At 35.0% G+C, this 21,158-nt stretch overlaps 1 protein-coding gene across 4 annotated transcripts in view; it reads left to right on the forward strand.

Annotated features, from left to right (window-relative positions):
- Positions 1 to 21,158, forward strand: part of GRM5 (glutamate metabotropic receptor 5) — a 532,631-nt gene that overhangs the window by 190,239 nt on the left and 321,234 nt on the right. For all 4 annotated transcript variants that reach the window (XM_058687529.1, XM_058687528.1, XM_058687531.1 and 1 more), the window contains exon 3: positions 6,016 to 6,265. In XM_058687529.1, the coding sequence (XP_058543512.1) occupies positions 6,016 to 6,265 (250 nt within the window). The remainder of the gene's footprint in view (positions 1 to 6,015; positions 6,266 to 21,158) is intronic.

The raw sequence follows: 21,158 nt of genomic DNA on the forward strand, positions 1-21,158 counted from the left end.
TAATAAAACACTTTGAATAAGATATCATCATGTCCTATATCACACTGAATGCTGTGCTATCTGGGTCATGTCATAGAAAGACTCCAAGGTAGGGTTTGAAATAATTTGGTGCAAACTTGTAAATCTGTTTGTTAGCAAAAGTTTTCATAGCAGAGGCATTTATAATAATTCATGGAGTCATGATAAGGGTACATGATAGATGATAATGTTTTATGTACTCAAATCCTTTAGCTTTAAAATCTTCCCATTAATTATATCTCTAGCATCCCAAACATCTAAATCTCAGTTCTGTGGGCCTATTTAGGAATATTCCTTGGGCCACTTAACTTTCTTCTTTCTTTTCATTGAACAAAAATATGTACTACATATACATTGTTTTTGTTGTGAGGATATAAATGCCTACTTTGAAGAACTTTATTGTCTAGTAGCAGGAGACAAACATAAATGAGTGCAATATAGAATTTGGAATTGCTATACTTACTGCACAGATGGTTATAATGAGGGAGAAGACATTTTTTAAAAAAGAACATCTTTATAAAAGAGATAGTAATACAGTGAAAAGAGATGTTTGTCTCTCTGGCTTTTCTCCCTTCTAGTTGTTTTAGTTAACCACTAGTTGAACTAAGACATAGCCCACTCAACAAGGACAGTTTTGGCTAAGATCCCATGATGAACATTTATGGCCCCATGAAAGAGCAGGAAGTGGTGATGGGATACGGATTTATTGATCCTATTCACACATATTCTGGGGGATGGTATCATGCCAAGCAGTAACTCCTATGAGAAATCGCAGTGTTTTCCTTCACTGGTAGTTGTCAATAAAAACAAACAAACAAACATTGTTTGTAATAGCAATTAGATATTAGTAGTAAAGGCCAATTGGAATACATTTTTAAATCACAGTTTATATTGAGAATCTTCATTTCTTTTATGACAAATAATAATTTGAGCCAACTGAAAGGAAAAAATGTTTTAATATGCAACATCAAGCTCAACATTTTTTTAAAGTGAATTATAATTTCCTAAGGTGAATACTTTTTAAAAAGTAGTTATAAGGTAAATGAACCACAATTATAAACTTCTTTAACAATTATAAGTAACAAAATTATTCCCTTCAGTATTATAAAATAAATAGGCTAAATGTTTAAATATCTAGAGTCTACCATGTGCTTAGTGTTATATCTGTACTTAATTAATTCATTAATATTTATTAAATGAATAACTAGGCTACACTATTCCCTGTAGGAAGATCCTTGAAAAGGATAGTCGAGTAGGTCAACTTAGTTCCACGAGTGTATGCTGGGCAGTGTTATGGAGATATGGCCTATATCCTAAATAAGTATACAGTCTGGGCAGTTGAGGTGAACCAGAAGGAATGGGTAAGATTTCAACATCAAGACATGAGGAAAGGGTATTCCAGGTGGAAAGAGCATCATGAATAAAAGTGATTAAGTAGGAATGTGTTGGGCATCCAAGGGACATAGAGAAGAGCATAGTAAGAAATAACACCCATAAACGTAATATTTGGTAAGGTTTTGAATAAATGGAAGACAGAAGATGGTGAAAGGTTATGTTACCATGTAAGCTTCTATGGAAGGAATAGTGATGGTCTGATTATGGTGGGAGAGGTAGGAGTACAATGGAAAAAAAAAAATAAACAAATGTCAAAGAAAAGTATTTGAGTCTTTTTAGTATAATTCTATTAATTTAATTTTTATTCTTATGATAATTTCCCCCAACACACACACACAATTTATAAACGTGAACCATATCTCAAATGTATATTGTGCCAGGAAAATCTCTCACTTTCTAGATATATCCTGTTTATATTGCCATACTTTATTACCTTAATATGAAAGTATGTTTAAGCCTCAGTAACAGCAGTGGTTACTGATACTGATTGGTACCATTTGAAAGAGCCGTTATCTTTGATTATACATTATATACTAAAGGATTGTTTAGTGCCTTTAAACATAAAGTTCAAATAAATAATCTTAGGTTAGAAGAAAGATTTAAACTTATTCTTTAGCCAGTTTTGTTTTCAGTGTGCACTTTGGAGGCCCAAATGGATGCAGGTACTTCCAGACGACATGACATAGGTCAAATAGTACCAGTGAAAGCAACTATTTACAATTGTCCCTATCTTCTTTTCAATTTCAGTAACTTTAAATTATGTTATTAAATTTTCTTCACTCAAACTTGTACTTTATATTTTTCAAAATCTAATAGTACAGAAGGGTAAAAAGTGCATTTTAAGGTTCTTTTTCTGTTTTTTACCTTCATATTTCTGAGTAGGAACATATGCTTTTTTAGTGCCTACTTTTTAATTTATGGACAACAGACATCTCTTAATTCATGTATCTTCCCTTAATATAATTACATTAATAGATTAGTCTCTTATTTTTTAGATTCCAACAATTCTCTTAACCATTTCTCTTTCAGTCTCTAAATCATGACTTCCAGATTGTGCGTGAAGGATTTCAACACCCAAGTTCACCCTGCTTCCACTTCTCAACCTATCATCTTTTTCTTTAATTTTTTTGTAAAGGTTCATCAGATTTATTTCTGTTGCATAATGAGTTTTTTTACTTTGTCTATATGTAGATTCATAAAGTTGAAAATCAGTAATAGGCATTTGCATTATTGCAGCTATAAGTAGTGCAAGCTAAGAGTCCAGTAAAGCTATGATTATATTTTCTTCAGATAATTCCAAATCACCAGCCCTTTGCTGTTTAAAAGAGTGTCCGATGGATTCCTTCCTGCTTTTACCAGTTACTTAAAATGAAGCCACAAACCACTTTCATTTTCTACACCATATTTTCCTTTGTCACTTTTATTTCCCTGTTAGAAAAATAAACTTTGTTTCCTTAGTTCTTTCTCATTCTGTGCATTGCTTGGAATCTATTTCATTTCCTGTAATAAATTTATGAACTTTTTAAGTTTCCCCTTTATTTTCATTTTTATTTATTTATTTATTTATTTATTTATTTATTTATTTTAAATATGTATTTTTTTTTGAGAGAGAGGGAGAGTGTGTGCCCAGATGAGCTGGGGAGGGGCAGAGAGAGAGAGAGGGAGAGAGAGAATCCCAAGCAGGCTCCACACTGTCAATGCAGAGCCCAACACAGGGCTCGATTCCATGAACTGAGATCATGACCAGAGCCAAGATTAAGAGTTGGATGCTTAACTAACTGAGCCACCCAGGTGCTCCTCTCCTTTATCTTTAAATGTGTAATTCCAGAATATAGTCTTTAGATCAGTTACAGAAAATCTCAACATTTCAGGCCTCCAAATTTTATTGGAATGAATGGAATACACACTCCCATTTTTAATATCCAAATTACCATGGCTTGCTTTTATTAAATCAAAATTATTCTGCAGAATTTTCATGCCACACATATAATGAAACTATTTCCTATTTTAGTTTTAAAGAGTACTGCTTGGGTTTTGTTCTCAGAAAATCATATTTCCCCAACTAATTTAAGTTCATTCTTTAATCCAATGTTGAGTGTTAATGCTGTTGGCTCCATTATTTGTTTTAGATGCTCCAGGAGAGAGCAGCTTAACTGCACCTAGAACATTCTATAGTCCCAATAGGTGCAATTAATTGGGTTCAGTCTACCTATTAGATATGTTGTATATTTAACATATATTGTCTTATAATATATATTATAATTATGTATAATGTTTATTGTTATATATAATATTGTATAATAACAATTGTATATAATTATAAAATAATAATTATAAGCATTTCTTATAATATTTAAACTAGATATAATGTTTAACGTATATAATATACAAAATATCCATATATTAAGCAGTGTTACCTCTGATTTTCAGGTGAAAAAGCTAGATTTAGAGAGACTGTCCAAGCTAAATTAGAACTCAGATCTCTCTAATAACAAGATTCTCTCCCTATTACAAGCTGCTTCCATATAATTTACCGTATAAACAAAAACAATGTTAAAATGTTGTTGGGAGAAGTGCTAAAGATTATGGGTTTGTCAGATATTTTTTCTTGTTTAACTGTGAATATATTGAGAACTTTTATTATTGTCATCACGATCACTGTGTACCTAATTTCGCATTATGTATGCAAATACCCCAGCATTAATGATAGTATTAAGTGCAAGATAGTCAGTTGAAAAATAGAGGTCGCTAAAAATAAACCAGAGAATAATAGATTACTCAGATTAGTGTAAGGCTAGTAATTAAGGCCCTTGGGCACATTTTTCAGAGGGGGTCCTTTAAACTTTGTTAATTGCAAAATAGCTATATTGCCCACTTGCCATCATCATCAAGGTTCCTTGTTATTTTATTTCTGGAGAAAAAGGAAAGATGCAGCTTTCCCATCAGTATTTGTGGTCGGGACTTAAGCTGTCCTGCCCTGCCCTTTACAGTTTATTCATGAAGATAAAACTACACAAAAACCACCCTCAATGTCTGAGGATCTCATTTGCAGCAAAATACCTGTGCTGTAGGAAAACATACACAGGGTCAGGAGTGAGAAGATCTATGTTTAAACCAAGACTCTGCCACCTATTTGCTAAGTGTGAACTTCAATTTTATCAGTTGTGAGTGGAATTGGAAGATAATATTACCTCTATCACAGAGTTGGTGTAAGGAGCAGTGAGCTATAATCTGTATGAACAGACTTCAAAAATCAAATGTTATATAGATATATGTATTTATAAGTTATCTCTACTATACTCATATAGTGAAGCCAATGCAATTGAATGCCTTGTACTTCTTTATTCATTTGAGATCCCCTCATGGTGAAATTCCAATCCTTGGTCTAGTTGATTGTTAGGCTAGTTACATCCTTATGTGCCCCGTAGCTTGGTTGTCTTGTAATAGGCTCCTATATTCTTAAAATCTTTCCCCCTTATCCACCTAATCTTTTGGAAACTCAGAAAATGAGCCTGTTATGATTTATAAAGCCTTAAAATGCTCTAAAAATATCGAAAATTGAAGTATCATGACCTTTATATCAGAAAAAGAAATGTAGATATAATTGGGCTTCTGAGTCTTCCAAAAGTCAGCCATGGATGAGTGGAGGGAGCAGAATCTGCACTCTTAGATTTGAGAATTTGGTGCAGCCTTCCACCTACTGGGTATGTAACTTTGAGTAAGTATAAACCTAACCATCTCATCTGTTTTCTTATCTGCAGAATGGAGGTCATAATGCATACCTCAGTATATTATCGTGAGAGTTAAGTGAGACCACATATATAAAGGTCTTGGTACACTTCCTGGCATACAGTTGATTGTCAGTATTGATCACCACTTTCCATTAATTTAAAGGACCACCATCAGTCCTTGGCTCCCCAAATTTGCAGAGGACATTGGAATTATTCCCCCAAATCACTAACTTCCCTGTGGTTGTGTAGAATGAAAATTTAAATATTTTTCATAAGCTTATACATTTATCTGTAACAAGACTGAAATCTCAATGATCTGGAATTTTTTGGTTGGGATAAAGCCACTAATACTTATGATTGCTAATAGAATATAATATGCATAATATTCTATAAAAATATAATACCACACAACATATAATATTCTACAACAACATCTATACTATATTTAGTATATGTATTATATCTTTAAATACAAGAATCTGATCTGGTGGGATGAGACGGTCATGCAGTGAGAAGCAAAGGGAAGTGAGATAGAATAAAAATACAGCAGATGAAAGTCTTCTATCATCTCACACTAGAATATGAACTTTTTAAGTAAAGGGGGTGCTGAATTGCTTTTGCTTGTGCTTTTTATACTATTTTCTCTCTCAGTGGAAAGAAATGTTTAAAGTTCCATACATATAATGTAATTTCATTGTAAATTGCCTAAAGTGAACAAGTTAGTGAAAGAGCAAAAACTTATTCAGGTCTTCAGGCTCCAAGTTCAACACTACCAAATGACCATCATGCTCCCAGCCCTTCGCACTCTAATTGGACTCAGTGCATCCAGCACTCTCATTCACTACCCCTCTACTTATCTCTTTTCACACAGGCAACTATGGAGAAAGTGGGATGGAGGCTTTCAAAGATATGTCAGCCAAGGAAGGAATTTGCATCGCTCATTCTTACAAAATCTACAGCAACGCAGGGGAACAGAGTTTCGATAAACTGCTGAAGAAGCTCAGGAGTCACTTGCCCAAAGCCCGGGTGGTGGCCTGCTTCTGTGAGGGCATGACTGTGAGAGGTCTCCTGATGGCCATGAGGCGCCTGGGTCTAGCAGGAGAATTTTTGCTTCTGGGCAGGTGAGTGGCAATGAGAAAATTCACATGAAGGTAATAATTTGGAAACATAAAATGGTGTATTTTGGTGCATAAGGACAGATGCTTTGGAAATTTAATCTGTGTAGTAGAAGTAGAACTTAAATATCATAAAACAGCAAAGCCTGGAAATAATCATGGAAAATAAGTAGATTTGCCATGTGCTGATTAATGATGATAACAGGAATCAACACATGAGCCAATGATTACTTCAGTCTTAAAAAAATGGCTGTAAGGAAATGAGATGGGTTCTTAGAGAATTGGATAATTTCATCATTCCCTCAGGAAATAAACACTTTGAGACTTTTTGCTGTTGCTTTTGAAATTGATTTTAAAAATAGTTATATAAACTTGTTTCTATAATATAGAATCCTAGAATTTTAAGTTTGAAAGTGAGGAATTCCTTCAGGACTAATTTTTAAAAGCATTGGAAATGGATTCATTATTTTACATTACAGAAGTGTTATTACATTGCCTGATCACCTACATTGTTACCAGACAAGTTTCTAAAACATTAACTTCTACAGGGATTGACTTTAATTATCTGGATAATTCACTTGATTGGCACAACTCAGCTTATTGCCTGCTGATGCTATTGAATCAGAATGTTAGAGTTCTCTTAGAAAACAGAAATAGTAGTGTGTGTGTGTGTGTGTGTGTGTGTGTGTGTGTGTAAGGATTCTCTTAGAAAACAGAAATAGTAGTGTGTGTGTGTGTGTGTGTGTGTGTGTGTGTGTGTGTGTAAGGAGAAAGAGATACTCAGAACCAATGGTACAGTTCTGGTCTGAAAGCTGGCAGACTTGGGACCCAAGAAGAGCAGATGTTTGGGTTCAGTTCTGAAGGCCAGAAAAGACCAATGTCCCAACTCAAACATTCATGAAGGAAGAGTTCCCTCTTATTCATTCTTTTTTATTCTACTCAGGTCTTCAATAGGTTGGATGAGGGCCACCCACATTAGGGAATCAAGCTTCACCACTTAGTCTATTGATATATATGTTAATCTCACCTGGAAAGACCCTCATAGACACACCCAGAATAATGTTTAGCCAAATATCTGGGCATCCCCTGACCCAGTAAATTGTCACGTGAGATTAGCCATCACAGTTAGTAAAATGACCCCATAGTTTGACTTTGTGGATGCAGTTCACTGTTCTATAACTTTAAAAAGTTTTGTTATTGCATATCTTGTTTTAGTAGGCAGCCAATTAAAAAAATAGAGAAAACCTTCAGAACCACTGCATCTTTCTCAGTTTTTCTGTCCACAATAGAATGCTAACTCACTTGTTAGTAATTTTTAATGGCTCGTTAAAGAAAACATGCTTCCTTTATTTTCTAAATGCTTAACTGACCTTCTGTGATCAGACTTGGCTCCTGCTTGGCTACATTTTATGACAGCCACTTTATGTACCTAATGCTTTTCTGTCTGACCTGATGGCAATAGATTGATGGGACTATTTTAGTATGAGGCCAACTATCCTTCATAAAAATGATATCGAGTGAGATTCCTTTTTCACTGATGTCATACATTTCATCTAAAATCATCCCTAGTTGGCAAGAGTGATGCACCAGTTAGTTTCATACAACTCAGGAACATTCTCACTGCCAATATTAAATTCTAAAGTGCAGTGTTACCACTGGGGTAAAAAGAAAAGGAAATAAAGAAGCTAGCTTTAAACCATCCTGTTTTCCTTCTAGGGTATAAGAGATTCTGTAGCTCCTATCTGCTACTTTGCCAACATTAATGAGACAAATCGGCAGTATTTGTTTTTTAGCTATATGATTTGTCAACATGTAAATAGTTTTTGATCACATGTACACAAGGAAAATAGGTATTCACTATATTTGCCATATTCCATCTATATTTTTTATTACCAACAGTACCACAAGGCCAAAATTCTATATTTTATATATACAGATATATGTTATATATCTATATATATGTTATTTTTAAGTAATCTCTACACCCAATGTAGGGCTCAAACTTACAACCCCAAGATCAACAGCTGCACACTCTACTGACTGAGCCATCTGGGTGTCCCTATTTTATATTTTTAAAATTTATTTTGTATATGTCATTTATTGGAAGTTCTCTCCATATCATTTAATTCATGGAATAAGAGATGCATAACTTTTACTTAGGTTTCTTAATCACTTCATTAATTGGCTAATAATAATTCAACATTTACTTGAGCACCAGTTCATTTCACCTTAGAGGAGTTTTGTTAGAAAAGCCATTCTTACTTACGACTTAAAAAAATAGGTTCCTATAGTTTCCACCTCTTGGCTCATATTCTTTTCTTTGAAAGTAACGTGATAGTCTTTCAGATATTTGGTAACAGTATGATGGTCGGTCCCCTTCATCTTCCCTTCGGGATGTTCCTACTTCTTCCTTTTCTACTTCTTCATGGTGAAATGGCACTCTAGGTATTAATAAAACCATTTATCAAGACCATTTGTAGAATAATTTATGAACTGTTTTGTGCCAATTACTACTCTAAGCTCTGTACATGTGTTGTTTCATTTATTTATTTGATAGATACTGACTGGCTGTTATACGTTAAGATGGTTGGGATATGTCAGTGAATGAAACAGATAATACTCACTACCTTTATGGACCTTGCAGGTGGTAAATTAGATAGAAGGTGGCGAGTGCTATGAAAGAAAAAATAAATGAATCTAAGAACAACTTCATGTTGAATTCTATTATCATCCCCATTTTATAGACAAGGATTCTAAGTCTCAATTTATATTGAGTAATAGTGATGTGGAGAAGGCCATATAGATGTATGCACTGAAAACAAAATTAAATATAAGTCTGTGTAATTGTAGAGACTGAGCATTTAGCACTGTGTTCTATTACTTTTCAGTAAATTTAAAATATTCCTATTCATAAGAGTGGAGGTCAAGGGTAGTGAGCAGAAAGGCAAAATTTAATAATTATGAGAATATTTAGTTCATTTACTCACTCTCATTTTCCAAGTGAGGAAACTGATACCCCCAAAGTTTGGATAACGTGGTCAAGGTCACACAAAAGCCCAATTGCTGTGGCCCATAATCCAGTGCTTTTCTCTACCAGACTGTCTCCTGTAAAAGAGAAACAGTGGAGAAGTTGTCTGATAACAAACTCCAAGTTCTTCATAGATTCTGGGTATGTAAAGAAACTATCTTAGATAATTCAAATTTAAGTTAGCATTTTTATTTTAACACTACCCCCTAAAAATTCAGTTCACCCTATAACTCCTATAGTTGACACACAATGTTACATTAGTTTCAGGCATACAGTTTTGTAATTCAACATCTCTATATGTTACAGTATGCTCACCACAAATGTATGTACCATCTGTCACCATACAATGCTATTACAGTATCATTGACTATATTCTCTATGATGTACTCTTAGTAATTTGAGATTATTTTGTTTGCATATATTCTCCCAATCTCCCTGCATGCTCTTTCCTTCCCCTACCCAACTCAGACCTGGTTGGATGGTTCTTAGAAATTAGAAGTCAAGGCTATGAGAAAGGAATCTATATTCACAGCTTTCTAGAGGGTCCCGTTTTGTTATAAATCTGTCCAGTTGCCATGGGACAGCCATGTTTAATAGGTCATTCAACTAAAATGCATGGTGGGACTAATAAGATAACACTGCTGCTGAGACAACTTCATCGTCAACATATCTCGCCATCTGTACTGCACATCAGAAGGGTGTTAGAGTGATATAGACCTGGCTACTGTGTCTTCTCGCTTGAACTCAGGGTAATCCATTGTCTCATTGCCAATGAAAATGTCCTGTCCAGGTCCCTGAAATAGTCTTGCTAAACATTTTGGCCCTGAAAGCAGAATGGGATCAATAATATGAACAGTAATGAAATTTCTAAAGGTGCTTTTCTAGAATGGATACAGTGTTTTAGTTTTTTACCTGGGAAAATATCATTTGAGGTATATTATTTACAAGTTATAAACTTAAATCTGAACTTGGAAACAAGGACCAACTTTTATCAAATTAACTACTTCAAGATTGGTTTTTATCTTGTCTATAATTAGCTAACACTATTTATCTATTTGAATTAAGAATCTCCGTCCTTCAATATGATGATTATTACCAGGCTGCCAGAGGAAATGTACTTAAATTTCAAAGCTATTTGGGAATTATAACCAGTATTTCTTATCAGGAGGTCACTCTACATCAATGTTTTTCAAAATGGAAAGGACAAGAGCTTATTCTAATAAATATCTTTGTGGCTAGAATTACAAACAATTGTTCTACTAGAACTATTATAGTAGGCATTCTTCAGAAGTTGACATTAGTCTTTAATCTTTGCATATCAGGAGTATTCATTCTAAATTAAAGCCATTTTAAAAATAAGTATATTTGCACACTGGGCCATTCATTATCATTTAATTGTGATGAGAAAAAACAAAACAAAACTTATTTTCATTGAGTTCCTGTTATGTGTCAGGAGACAAGGAGAGAGGGAAAGAGAGTGGGGAAGAAAGGAGGAAACAGTGAGAAGAGAGAAGAGTGGGGGTAGAGGAAGAGAGAGAGATTAATTTAATGCTCTAGGCAATGAATATGTTAAGTTTTAGGTGCCTTTGAGTTTGGTAATAATGACCCCATTTTTTCAGGGGAACAAATTGAGACTCAAAGAGGTTAAATGACTGGAAAAGATCATACCAGTTTCTTATACTAGTGGCCATTCTGAGTATCATGAAGAGAGAAGTGTTAGCAACATAACTGTTTCTACACTTGTGATAAGCTCCATTTAAGTTTGCTTTCTTTTTGCTTTTGTTGTTTTAGGTTACCCTTTGAAAATTAGATAAACTTAATAAAATGCCTGGAAAATTATTGAGCTTTTTGTGATGAATGTATAGTGCAGATAAATCTAGCCAAACTATGCTCTACTTTGCCTGGAGATTTTTATACTTATCCACATTTGAGTTCAGACTAATTGTGTGATGTTCAGTCTATAAACAAGCAGTTATTTAGATGCATCTGACTCAGACCATGTGCAAAACTCTCTAAACCACGAGGGTTGAGCACAGAGGGTAAGGGGAGAGTGTGTGAAAAAGTTTGGAGAGGAGCCTAAGAAATAACATTTTCAGCCTTGTAGTATTTTGACATTTATCCCATTACTGGAGAAGCCTTTCTGTGGGAGTAAGAATATGATAGATGTGATAGTTCCAAAGATAACTTGGGTATAGATTATGGATTAGAAGTGATAGGGTGGATACAGAGGAAACAGTATCCCTAATAAAAATGATACCATCAAGGACTAAGCAGCAGATCAAGAGCTATTTACTAATTAAAATGTGCTTATTATGTATTTGTTATGGTGTTATCAGGGTATATGCATATGTCCAAACTCATCAAAATGTATCAAAATTGATATACAACTCAGTACATTGAAAAAAATTAGTAGGAGCTGTTGGGTGCATTGGATATTGTAGAGAAGCATGGGGAAGACGACAGGAGTGACTCCTAAGATTCTGGTGCTTTATAACAAGATGAGTAATGATCACTACGGAGATGAAGAGAGTTGGAGAAGAATCAGGTGTGAAGTAGGGAGCAGATCATGAGTTCGGTTTTGGATAAACTGCCCTGATGTGCATTTCAAACATAAATATAGCCAAGAAAACTGGAGAATATGTCAGTCTGGAGCTCAAAAGAGATATATAGCCTGTAAATAAAAATGCATGAATCATCTGAGTAATTTAGATTTATGAACAGAATGCATGAGTATGTAAAATTCAAGTTGGTGAAGTCTGAGAACTTAGCCTTGAAAGAAATCTCAAAATGTTATGATTGGAAAAAGGATGAACTATGAAAAGACCATAGGGAGAAAGCAAATCCAGAGTTGGAGGAGAAAAACCCAGAGAATGTTATGTCATCCCAGCAAGTATGGAATGTTTAAAGGAGGGGCTACCCGTGTCAAATAATTCTAGATCAAGTGGAAATAATACTGAAAGGGCCTTTGGATTTATTGAGGTAGAAGTAATTGGTGATTTAGCAAGAGATGGACAAATGGAAAAATCAAAGTGGATTGAGAATGAAGTAGCTAAATGTTAAGTAGGAGCTGGGAAAATGAACCGATGGCATGTAAGCCACTGTTTTGTGAGGTTAAACTAATAAATGGAGATTGGAGAATGATAAAACTCTCTCTCAAGGAAAAATTGGGTCAAAAGACAGGTGTTTAACAGTAGTTCTTTGTTTTCCAAAACTGTAATTTATGATCATGAAAAAATAATTTTAACAGTGAACAAAGCTATACAGTGAAAAGCACTTATATTTTTATACCTGTGTTAGCACAAGGTATTAATAAATTATTTGGTACTTGCTAATTTTATAGGTGAAAACTGTCATCATAATGTTTTAATTTGTAGTCGTTTATGAGATTCTATGTCTTTCATATGTGAATGAGTGATATATATTTATATTTTCTTTAGACTTCAGGAACTTAGTTTTTTCTGTTTATTTTTCCTTATTGATTTATACAAAAGTATTTTATAAATTAAGTAGTTCATTGACACGTGTAGCAAATATTTTCCCTCTTGTTATTTAATTTTGACTTTGTGGCATTTTGGGCAATGCCAGCCTTTTTCTTTTATGACTCATAAAGATTTGTAACCTGCATACAGAGCCCAGTCACAGAGATTTGGTTGTTTAATTTTAGGATCCAGGTAGGATAGGGGGTTTAATAAATGAGGGAGGACACTTAATTCCGTAAAACTCCTAAGATGTGGGAATCAGGGGCTGTTAAAGCAAAGGTGGATGGAGCAAGCTGAGAAGGTTAATTCCAGAAGTGGAACATATTTTTTTTTAACGAGGTAGGTATGTTTAAAGGTTTAAAAACAGGAAAATCACTTGATAGCCCCCATTTTCTTCCTAATTTTGGAGGCAAGAACAGAATGTGTGTGTGTTACAGGGCTAGGGGTAGCAACGGATTGAGAAGTTGTCACTAAAAGTTGAAGAACAAGGAAAACTACACTGTTAATAAGTGATTTTATATATTATCTTTGTTTTATATTATTCTGTCTGTTACAAGCAAGAGAGAGAGAAAGATCTGTCTATACTATAATGGAGAAATACTCGTAACTGCAAATTTAACATTTGCATATGTACTGTCTCATCGAGTATTGTAATGAATTGTCAATGTTAGGGTTATTTTAAAGGTTGATTAAACAACAGCCCTGTTCTCAAATTAAAAACCAATGGAAATGAGTCAAGGAGGTTAATGTATCTCAGCTAATTAGAGACCAAGTCTTTGATCTGTGACCAAATGGACTTCCTAACATGATTCCCCAACCCCAGAGTCACAGCGAGGGCTGGACAATAACAGGACTTTCCTGCTATAGAAGATAGATGGCTTTCAGAATGACAGTAGGAAAACTCAGATTCAGAGTCCAGACTGCTCCATAAGAAAAGAAGAGGCTAAGTCACACCTTCTCAATTCTTCTTCCACCTTACCAGACAGGCCAGTCATTAATTCCCAGAAGGGAGGGAGATGGTAAAGACAAGCTGCATGTTTTCTTTTCGTGCTTTTCCCTCCTGGAGAGGGGAAAGCTCTCTGGAATGCTACTTTGTGAAATTTAGAGTGAGAAATATTCTTCTTACTCTCTCAAGTCCTTTCTGAAGTAGATAAAGAATATTAACTTGACTTCACAAATGAAGACTCTGAGCTCAGAGACATTACCTGTCTCAACAATATCACCATGCTTATTAGATGTGCAGCTGAAATGTAAATGAAACAAGTTGCATTGTAAGGTGCTATGGATCTGACAGCTGAAAATGCCTAGAAGGAGAACATAAGGCCTTAATGTTATTGGACAGAGAAAGATTCCTGTGTGAGGGATGAAAACAACAAATGATTTCAAAGGCTTCCTCCAGTACCGGGGCTTGAGCTTTAGAGGCACCTATATCTCAGAGGGTTCTGGTAACTTTAAGACAAACTGCACTTGCAAAATATATTTAAGTAAAATTTAAAATAATTGGATGATAATAATAGCTCTTTATGGAATGCTTTTTATGTAACAAGCCCTATCCTGAGTGGCTGGTTTTCCTGCATTAATTTGTTAACTTTTCATAACATTCCTATTTGAAAGCTATTATTATTAACCTTCTTTTATTACTGAGGCGCAGAGAGACAAGCAATTTGCTCTAGATCACACAGGCAGTAAGTGGCAGAGAGGGCATTAGAAGGTGGTCTGTATCCTTAACCACTATGGTAAACTATTGAAATCTCTGATAATTCTTTATTTCAATAATAAACTTGATTCTTATGGTATAAAAGATTAATTTATTTTTCTCTATTACTGAAATAGGCAATATTTAATAAAGAGAAAATAGCAATGAAAGATGACTGTGAAAGAGAGATCCCCCTCCTCCTCCTCCTCCTCCCTCCTAATATAAATAAAATCTAGAGCAATCCAGATTGTGTAAACTAGAAGAATTCAATTATTAGATAGACTCTTCAGTCTGCATTACTATGTTTCCATGGCAACAATCTGATGAAATTTATTTTTCAGCAAACAGAAAAGTGTAAAGTTTCTTTATAAGAATGATCAAGCACCTGTGAAGAAACAAAGGCAAACATAGAATATTATTCTGTGGTGAAACCAGGTGAAATCCCTTTGCTCTTCCCTTGTTTTCTGGAATACTAATATGATTTGGTGGAGTGAATATCTTATGTACAGGTTTCTGTTAGTTTGAGGATACTAGGATATAATTCTAAAACAGGGGCTGGCTAACTAAGTAAGGCCTGTGAATCAAATCCACCTTCTGTTTTTGTAAATAAAGTTTTGTTGGAAAAAACACACACATTTACACAATGTCTGTGGCTATTTTGGGGCTATATTTATAGAACTGAGTAGTTGTAACAAAGACTATATGTTAAAGCCTAAACTATTTATTATGTGGCCTTTAAAAAAAAAGTTTTCTGACCCCTGATCTTAAGGTTTTTTCCCCCATCTACTGAGATAGCTCTGCTTACTTACATATATTTTAGGACCCGGAGGAGTGTTTATTCAGCGGCAGTCCTGGTTTGCACATAAACTCTACATTCTTTTCAATTCTCCTTGAGGTTTGAAGCCCTCTTGTGGGTCGTGGGATCAGACAGTCCTACGAATTTTGATCAGAGTTAGAGGCACAGGTTTGGGTGCTGTGTTTAGTGTGGAGAGGTGAGCAAGAACAAAGGAGTTTGTTGTTGCTGTTGTTGTTATTGTTGTTGTTTTAAGCATTCTGGAACATAATGTTCAAAGCAGTTGAAGCGTACAGTGCAAATACCTCTTGGGGCCCTTTGTGGCTCAGTTGGTTAAGCTTCTGACTCTTGATTTTGGATCAGGTCATGATCTCATGGTTGTGAGATTCAGCCCCATGTTGGGCTCCATACTGAGCATGGAGCCTGCTTGGCTCCATGAATCCCTGCTTGGGATTCACGCTCTCTCTCTCTCTCTCTCCCTCTCTCTCTCTGATCTGATTCTGTCTCTCTCTCCAAAAAATATAAATATAAATAAAAGTAAATATGGAACCATCTCTTTATTCAATCCTGAGTGATTTAATTTTATCTAAAATAAAAGAACGTACTAAGTTTAATAAAGAATGCACTGTTTGGTTGTAAATGTTAGTCTTTCTAAAAAAGTTATTTTTACTCCTCTCATTTACTAAATTAACTGATGACATAGATTAAAAAATTATCCTTTCTTCTTTTATCCTTCTTCCCCATTTTCCTGAGAGTTACTTTTCTAAAAAAGAAAATTTAGTTATGAAATCCTTCTACATAATAATCTTACTTGGCTCTCTTTTTCTTTCATATTCAAGTCTCTAATCTGGCATACATGGCCCTTTAAAATATGGGCAAATCTGCCACTTATTTCCTATTATACTCACAGGTGATATTTACAATATTGATAACTATTTACAACATGGGTCCAACTAGAACAGATGAGAATCATAATCAATGGGTACATTTGTGCCAATACATGCCACCTAAGTAGAGGAATTGCTACACTTCTATTCACCCTTTCACCACTATCAACTCCTTATCTTTCCTGTATCAAAATTCTAATAATTCACCAAACATACCAAGCTTACAGCATCACCCACACTGTCATCCTTGGAAAGATCTCCCTGCCTTTCTTACTGTGAAACTCAAGTGTGTCATGTGAGACATTATCCAACAGTTTCAAAGACTTCCTAACCTCTATTAGGACTTCCACAAATCCCTTAAAGCCCCTATGACTTTCTGTTTTTCTGTTTTCCTCTCCCTCTTCTGCACTGGAATATGAGCTCTCTGAAGTGTGTGCAAAGGTTTATTAATCTTTGTGACTTCTGGTACCTAACATATTATGAACATTTGAGAATAGATATGACTACAGAAGAAAATCAAGTGTAGCTGTTATGTAGGGGTAGAAAAAGGCTTTCTCAACTCCAGTTAGCCTAAGTGAAAGGGAGGTTTTTCAAGCTCTTGTGGAATATAAAGCATTATGTGAATGCAGGCCACTCTGCAAGGAAGCCAGCTAAAAGCCCCATGGTAGAGGGCAGAGGTAATTCCTAGGACACCCTCTGTGATTTCATGTGAGAGGTCTATTTCATAGGTTTTAGTGTAGAATGGGAACGTCTAGCCCTCACAAAACACATCAGTGAAAAATGAGGCACTTTCTATGAAGCTAAGTCATACACTTGACTGATCATTTTCAATGGTGAAAGTCAAATTATTAGTGAAATGGTGAGATAAGGAATGCCATGACCATGTTTGTACACATGTCTGTGCCATTTCAAAGGAACGCTTCACAGGTTTTAGCTCCTTGTGAATGGAAAGTTTAGTTTTTTCAGGACTCTGACCATAATGCATTAGTCTTGCCAACTAAAGTGAATGTAGATTAGAAATGGTTCAGTTGTTCAGAACACTTTAAAGCTTTATAGTCATCTACTGCCCTATCAAGACATGAATACGGATCTTTATTTTTCAAGATGACTTATAGAGACTCTCTAAATTTAACATTTTTGGACCTCTAAATCTGCTTTGTTTCTATAAGAGACCGGTTTTAGAGCAGCTTTGGGTTCATAGGAAAATTGAGAGGAAGGTAGTGACATTTCCCATAATCTCCCTCCCATACCCATGCATGGTCTTCCCATTATTAACAACACACCCTGCCCCAACCAGTGGTGAGTTTATTACAGTTGATGAACCTGCAATGATACATCATTATCACTCAGAGTTCATAGTTTACACTGTGGCTCACTCTTGGTGTTGTACATGCTATGAGTGCAGAGAAATGTATAACAAGTACCCATCATTATAGTATCATACAGAACATTTTCACTACTTTAAAAACCCTCTCTAAATTCTGCCTGTTCATCACTTTCCCCCCACTAACCTTTGGCAACCAGTGATCTCTTTACAGTCTCCATAGTTTTGGCTTTTCCAGAATATCATATAGTTGGAATCATATAGTATGTAGCCTTTTCAAATTGTCTTCTTTCACTTAGTAATATGCACTTAAGTTACCCTCATGGCTTTATAGCTCATTTCTTTTTAAAGAGGAATAATATCTCTTGGGTACCACAGTTTATTTTAACCATTCACCTACTGAAGGACATCTTGGTTGTTTCCAACTTGGTAATTACAAATAAAGCTCTTATAAACATCCCTGTGCAGGTTTTTGTGTTGGCGTAAGTTTTCAGTTCATTTGGGTAAATACCAAGGAGCATGAATATTGGATTGTATGGTAAGGGTATGTTTACATTTGTAAGAAACTGCTAAACTGCCTTCCAAAGTGTATCATTTTGTATTTATATCAAGAATGAGTAAAAGTTCCTTTTGCTCCATAGTCTTGCATTTGGTGTTTTCAGTGTTCTGGATTTTATATTTTTTTATTAAATTTTTTAAAGTTTTTACTTATTTTGAGAGACAGAGACAGCAGAGGAAGGACAGAGAGAGATGGAGAAAGAGAATCCCAGGCAGGCTCTGTACTGTCAATGCGGAGCCTGATGCAGGGCTCAAACCCATGAGCCGTGAGATAATGACCTGAGCCAAAACCAAGAGTCGGACGCTTAACCGACTGAGCCACCCAGGCGCCCCTATATTTATTTAATTTTAATATATTTTACAGTACTATATTGATAAAACAAAGTCAAAAAAGAATATTTTCCAAACTCCCAATTTCTAAAGATGAATGTTCCTACTTTTTTTTAGTGTATAATATAGTGTTAATGTAAATAGACATTACACTAAGGCACATTTTTCCATTATTTCTTCTGTTTTTTCTTTACTTCTTGGTTCTCACCCTACCTCACTCCTCTTCTCTCCTTCCTCCCAGGTAACAAATATGAATAACTTGGCTGTTTTATTCCTCAGATTTCTTCTTGATCTTATAGTGTACACATTCCCACCATACCAATTTTTCTTTGTTGTTGTTTTTTTGGACTCTGAATATGTTCTGTCATACTTTTCATATACATAATCAAATATGGTTCTTTTGTAGATTGTGGATTTTCTTTGATCAAAATGTTTCTCTGAAAAAAAGAAAGAAAAGAAACATCACGTTTCTCTGAAACCAAGAGAGTATTGTTTTTTTACCTTTATTCATTTAATCCAACCAGAATTTTTTCAGTTAACTCACTACAGTATAAGATCCACCATTATTTTCTTTAAGGTAGATTCTCAGGTGTGCCTGCAGGAGTTATTCCATACATAATCCTTTCCCAATGAAATAACAATAATGCTTTGTTTATTAAATTTTATGTTTTTAAAATTCTGTATTTTCTGTATACTAATTTTAGATTTTTCTTTGGTACCACTATTTTCTCTTTTGCTAGCAGCATCGTGTTTTTATTATATTGTCTTTTTAAAAAAAAATTTTTTAATATTTATTTATTTTTGAGAGACAGAGTGAGAGTGGGGTGGCGTATGAGGCAGAGAGAGAGAGAGACACAGAATCTGAAGTAGGCTCCAGGCTCTGAGTTGTCAGCACAGAGCCCAATGCAGGGCTCAAACTCATGAACCAGGAGATCATGACCTGAGTTGAAGATGGCTCAACCAAATGAGCCATCCAGGTGCCGCTATTATATTGTCTTTTTAGTGAACTTCAATAACTAGTAATGCATGCTCCCCCCATTATTCTTATTTCTATAATTATTTTTATTAAATATTGTTCATCACTAACAACTTTAAGATTATTTTTCTAATTATAAAATTAGTTTCTAAATATTAATTTTTGAGGGGTTGAAATTTTAATATTAGATGTTCTAATCCAAAAATAGGGAACAAATTTTAGTCAGATGTTTATATCCCTCCATAAAGATAGATTACTTTATGAACATTTTGTATTTTTATTGAATTATTACTATGCTTGTAGTACTTGTTAGCATATTTTTATGTCCAGTTAATTTTTGCTAGTGTAGGAAGAGCAACTTGATGTTTGTATAATTCAAATTCCTTTTTTAATATTTGCAATTTTTCCAGAAGCTTTGCATTTTCTAGATATGCAATAATTTTATCAGCACAAAATAATTGACTCATTTCCTCTCCATTACTTATACTGATGATTTAATTTTTCGATTTATTGTATTCACTCTAAAATTCTAAAACCTAAAATCTCTAAAACATTGGTGTGTAATAGTAATGATAACCAGTATCATTTTCTGTACTTGATTTTGATGAGCTTATTTCATTATTTTACTAATTAGGATGAAATCTGTATTTTTTTCTTTAGCGTATTTACTTATTTTCTTCTTTTTACATTCATTTTAGCACAAGATTTGGTGTTCATATCTTCAGCACAAGCATTGGTTGTCATATATTCAGATCCAAATACACAAAGAACATACACACATACTCACAGACACACACACACTCACACATACTCACAAACTCAGAACAAATAAAATGAGATGTGAAATTAGGACCCTGAGTGCTGATTTCACAGTTTTCTCTATCATGAAGAATACTTTCAAAAATGACATTTGGATCTGGTCAAGAAGGCAACCTGAACACACTAGTTTACCTTCCTTCTGCCTTCAAATCCATTGAACTGCCATGCCATTTCATTTAGAGTAAAAGCCACAATCTTTACAATATGTTGCCAGAGTCCCACATGTATCCCCCCACCCATCTCCTGTTGGTTCTCTCCTTTTTCACTGTGGTCCAGCCATAATGGTCTTCCTACTGTTCCTCAAAAAATCTGAGTTGCATGTTCACTTCAAAGCCTATGTATTTAGTGTTCCCTCTGACTGAAACAGTCTTCTCTGAAGTCTTTACCTGAAGTTCAGCATGCATTACCTTCTACTATGCTACATATTTTTCTTATTTTTTTTCTTATTCACTTGGTTCATTGTCTTTCTAATCTGTGCCAGAAGATAAGCTCCAGGAGGGCAGGGAGTTTTATCATTTTGTTAATTTCTCTATCCTCTGTCTCTGGAAAAACACCCTGTCCATAATAAGCACCTAATAAAAATCATCTTTAACAAGATAGAGAACCCTTAACCCATATTTTGGCAGGGAGAATTTTTTTTAAAACTTCCTGTTAGGACCCTGGAATCCTCAGAGATGAGAGATACCATGTCTGCGAGAAAAAAGCAAGTTTCACATCACCAGCCAAGTGAATCATTTTATGATCTCAAAACAGCCGAGCTGGTTTCCTTGCTCTCACCAGCCTCATCTCACCAAGACACTCTCTGAACACCTGTATCTTCCTTCACCCCCAGACAAAGCTGTGGATATAAACAGAGGCCTAAGGGGCACCTGGGTGGCTCAGTTAAATGTCTGACTTCAGCTCAGGTCGTGATCTTGCAGTTGATGGTTCGAGCCCCATGTCGGGCTCTGTGCTGACAGCTCAGAGCCTGGAGCCTGCTTCAGATTCTCTTTCTGCCCCTCCCCAGCTC

The sequence above is a fragment of the Neofelis nebulosa genome, chromosome 10 (assembly GCF_028018385.1).
Source record: "Neofelis nebulosa isolate mNeoNeb1 chromosome 10, mNeoNeb1.pri, whole genome shotgun sequence".
Lineage (NCBI taxonomy): Eukaryota > Metazoa > Chordata > Mammalia > Carnivora > Felidae > Neofelis > Neofelis nebulosa.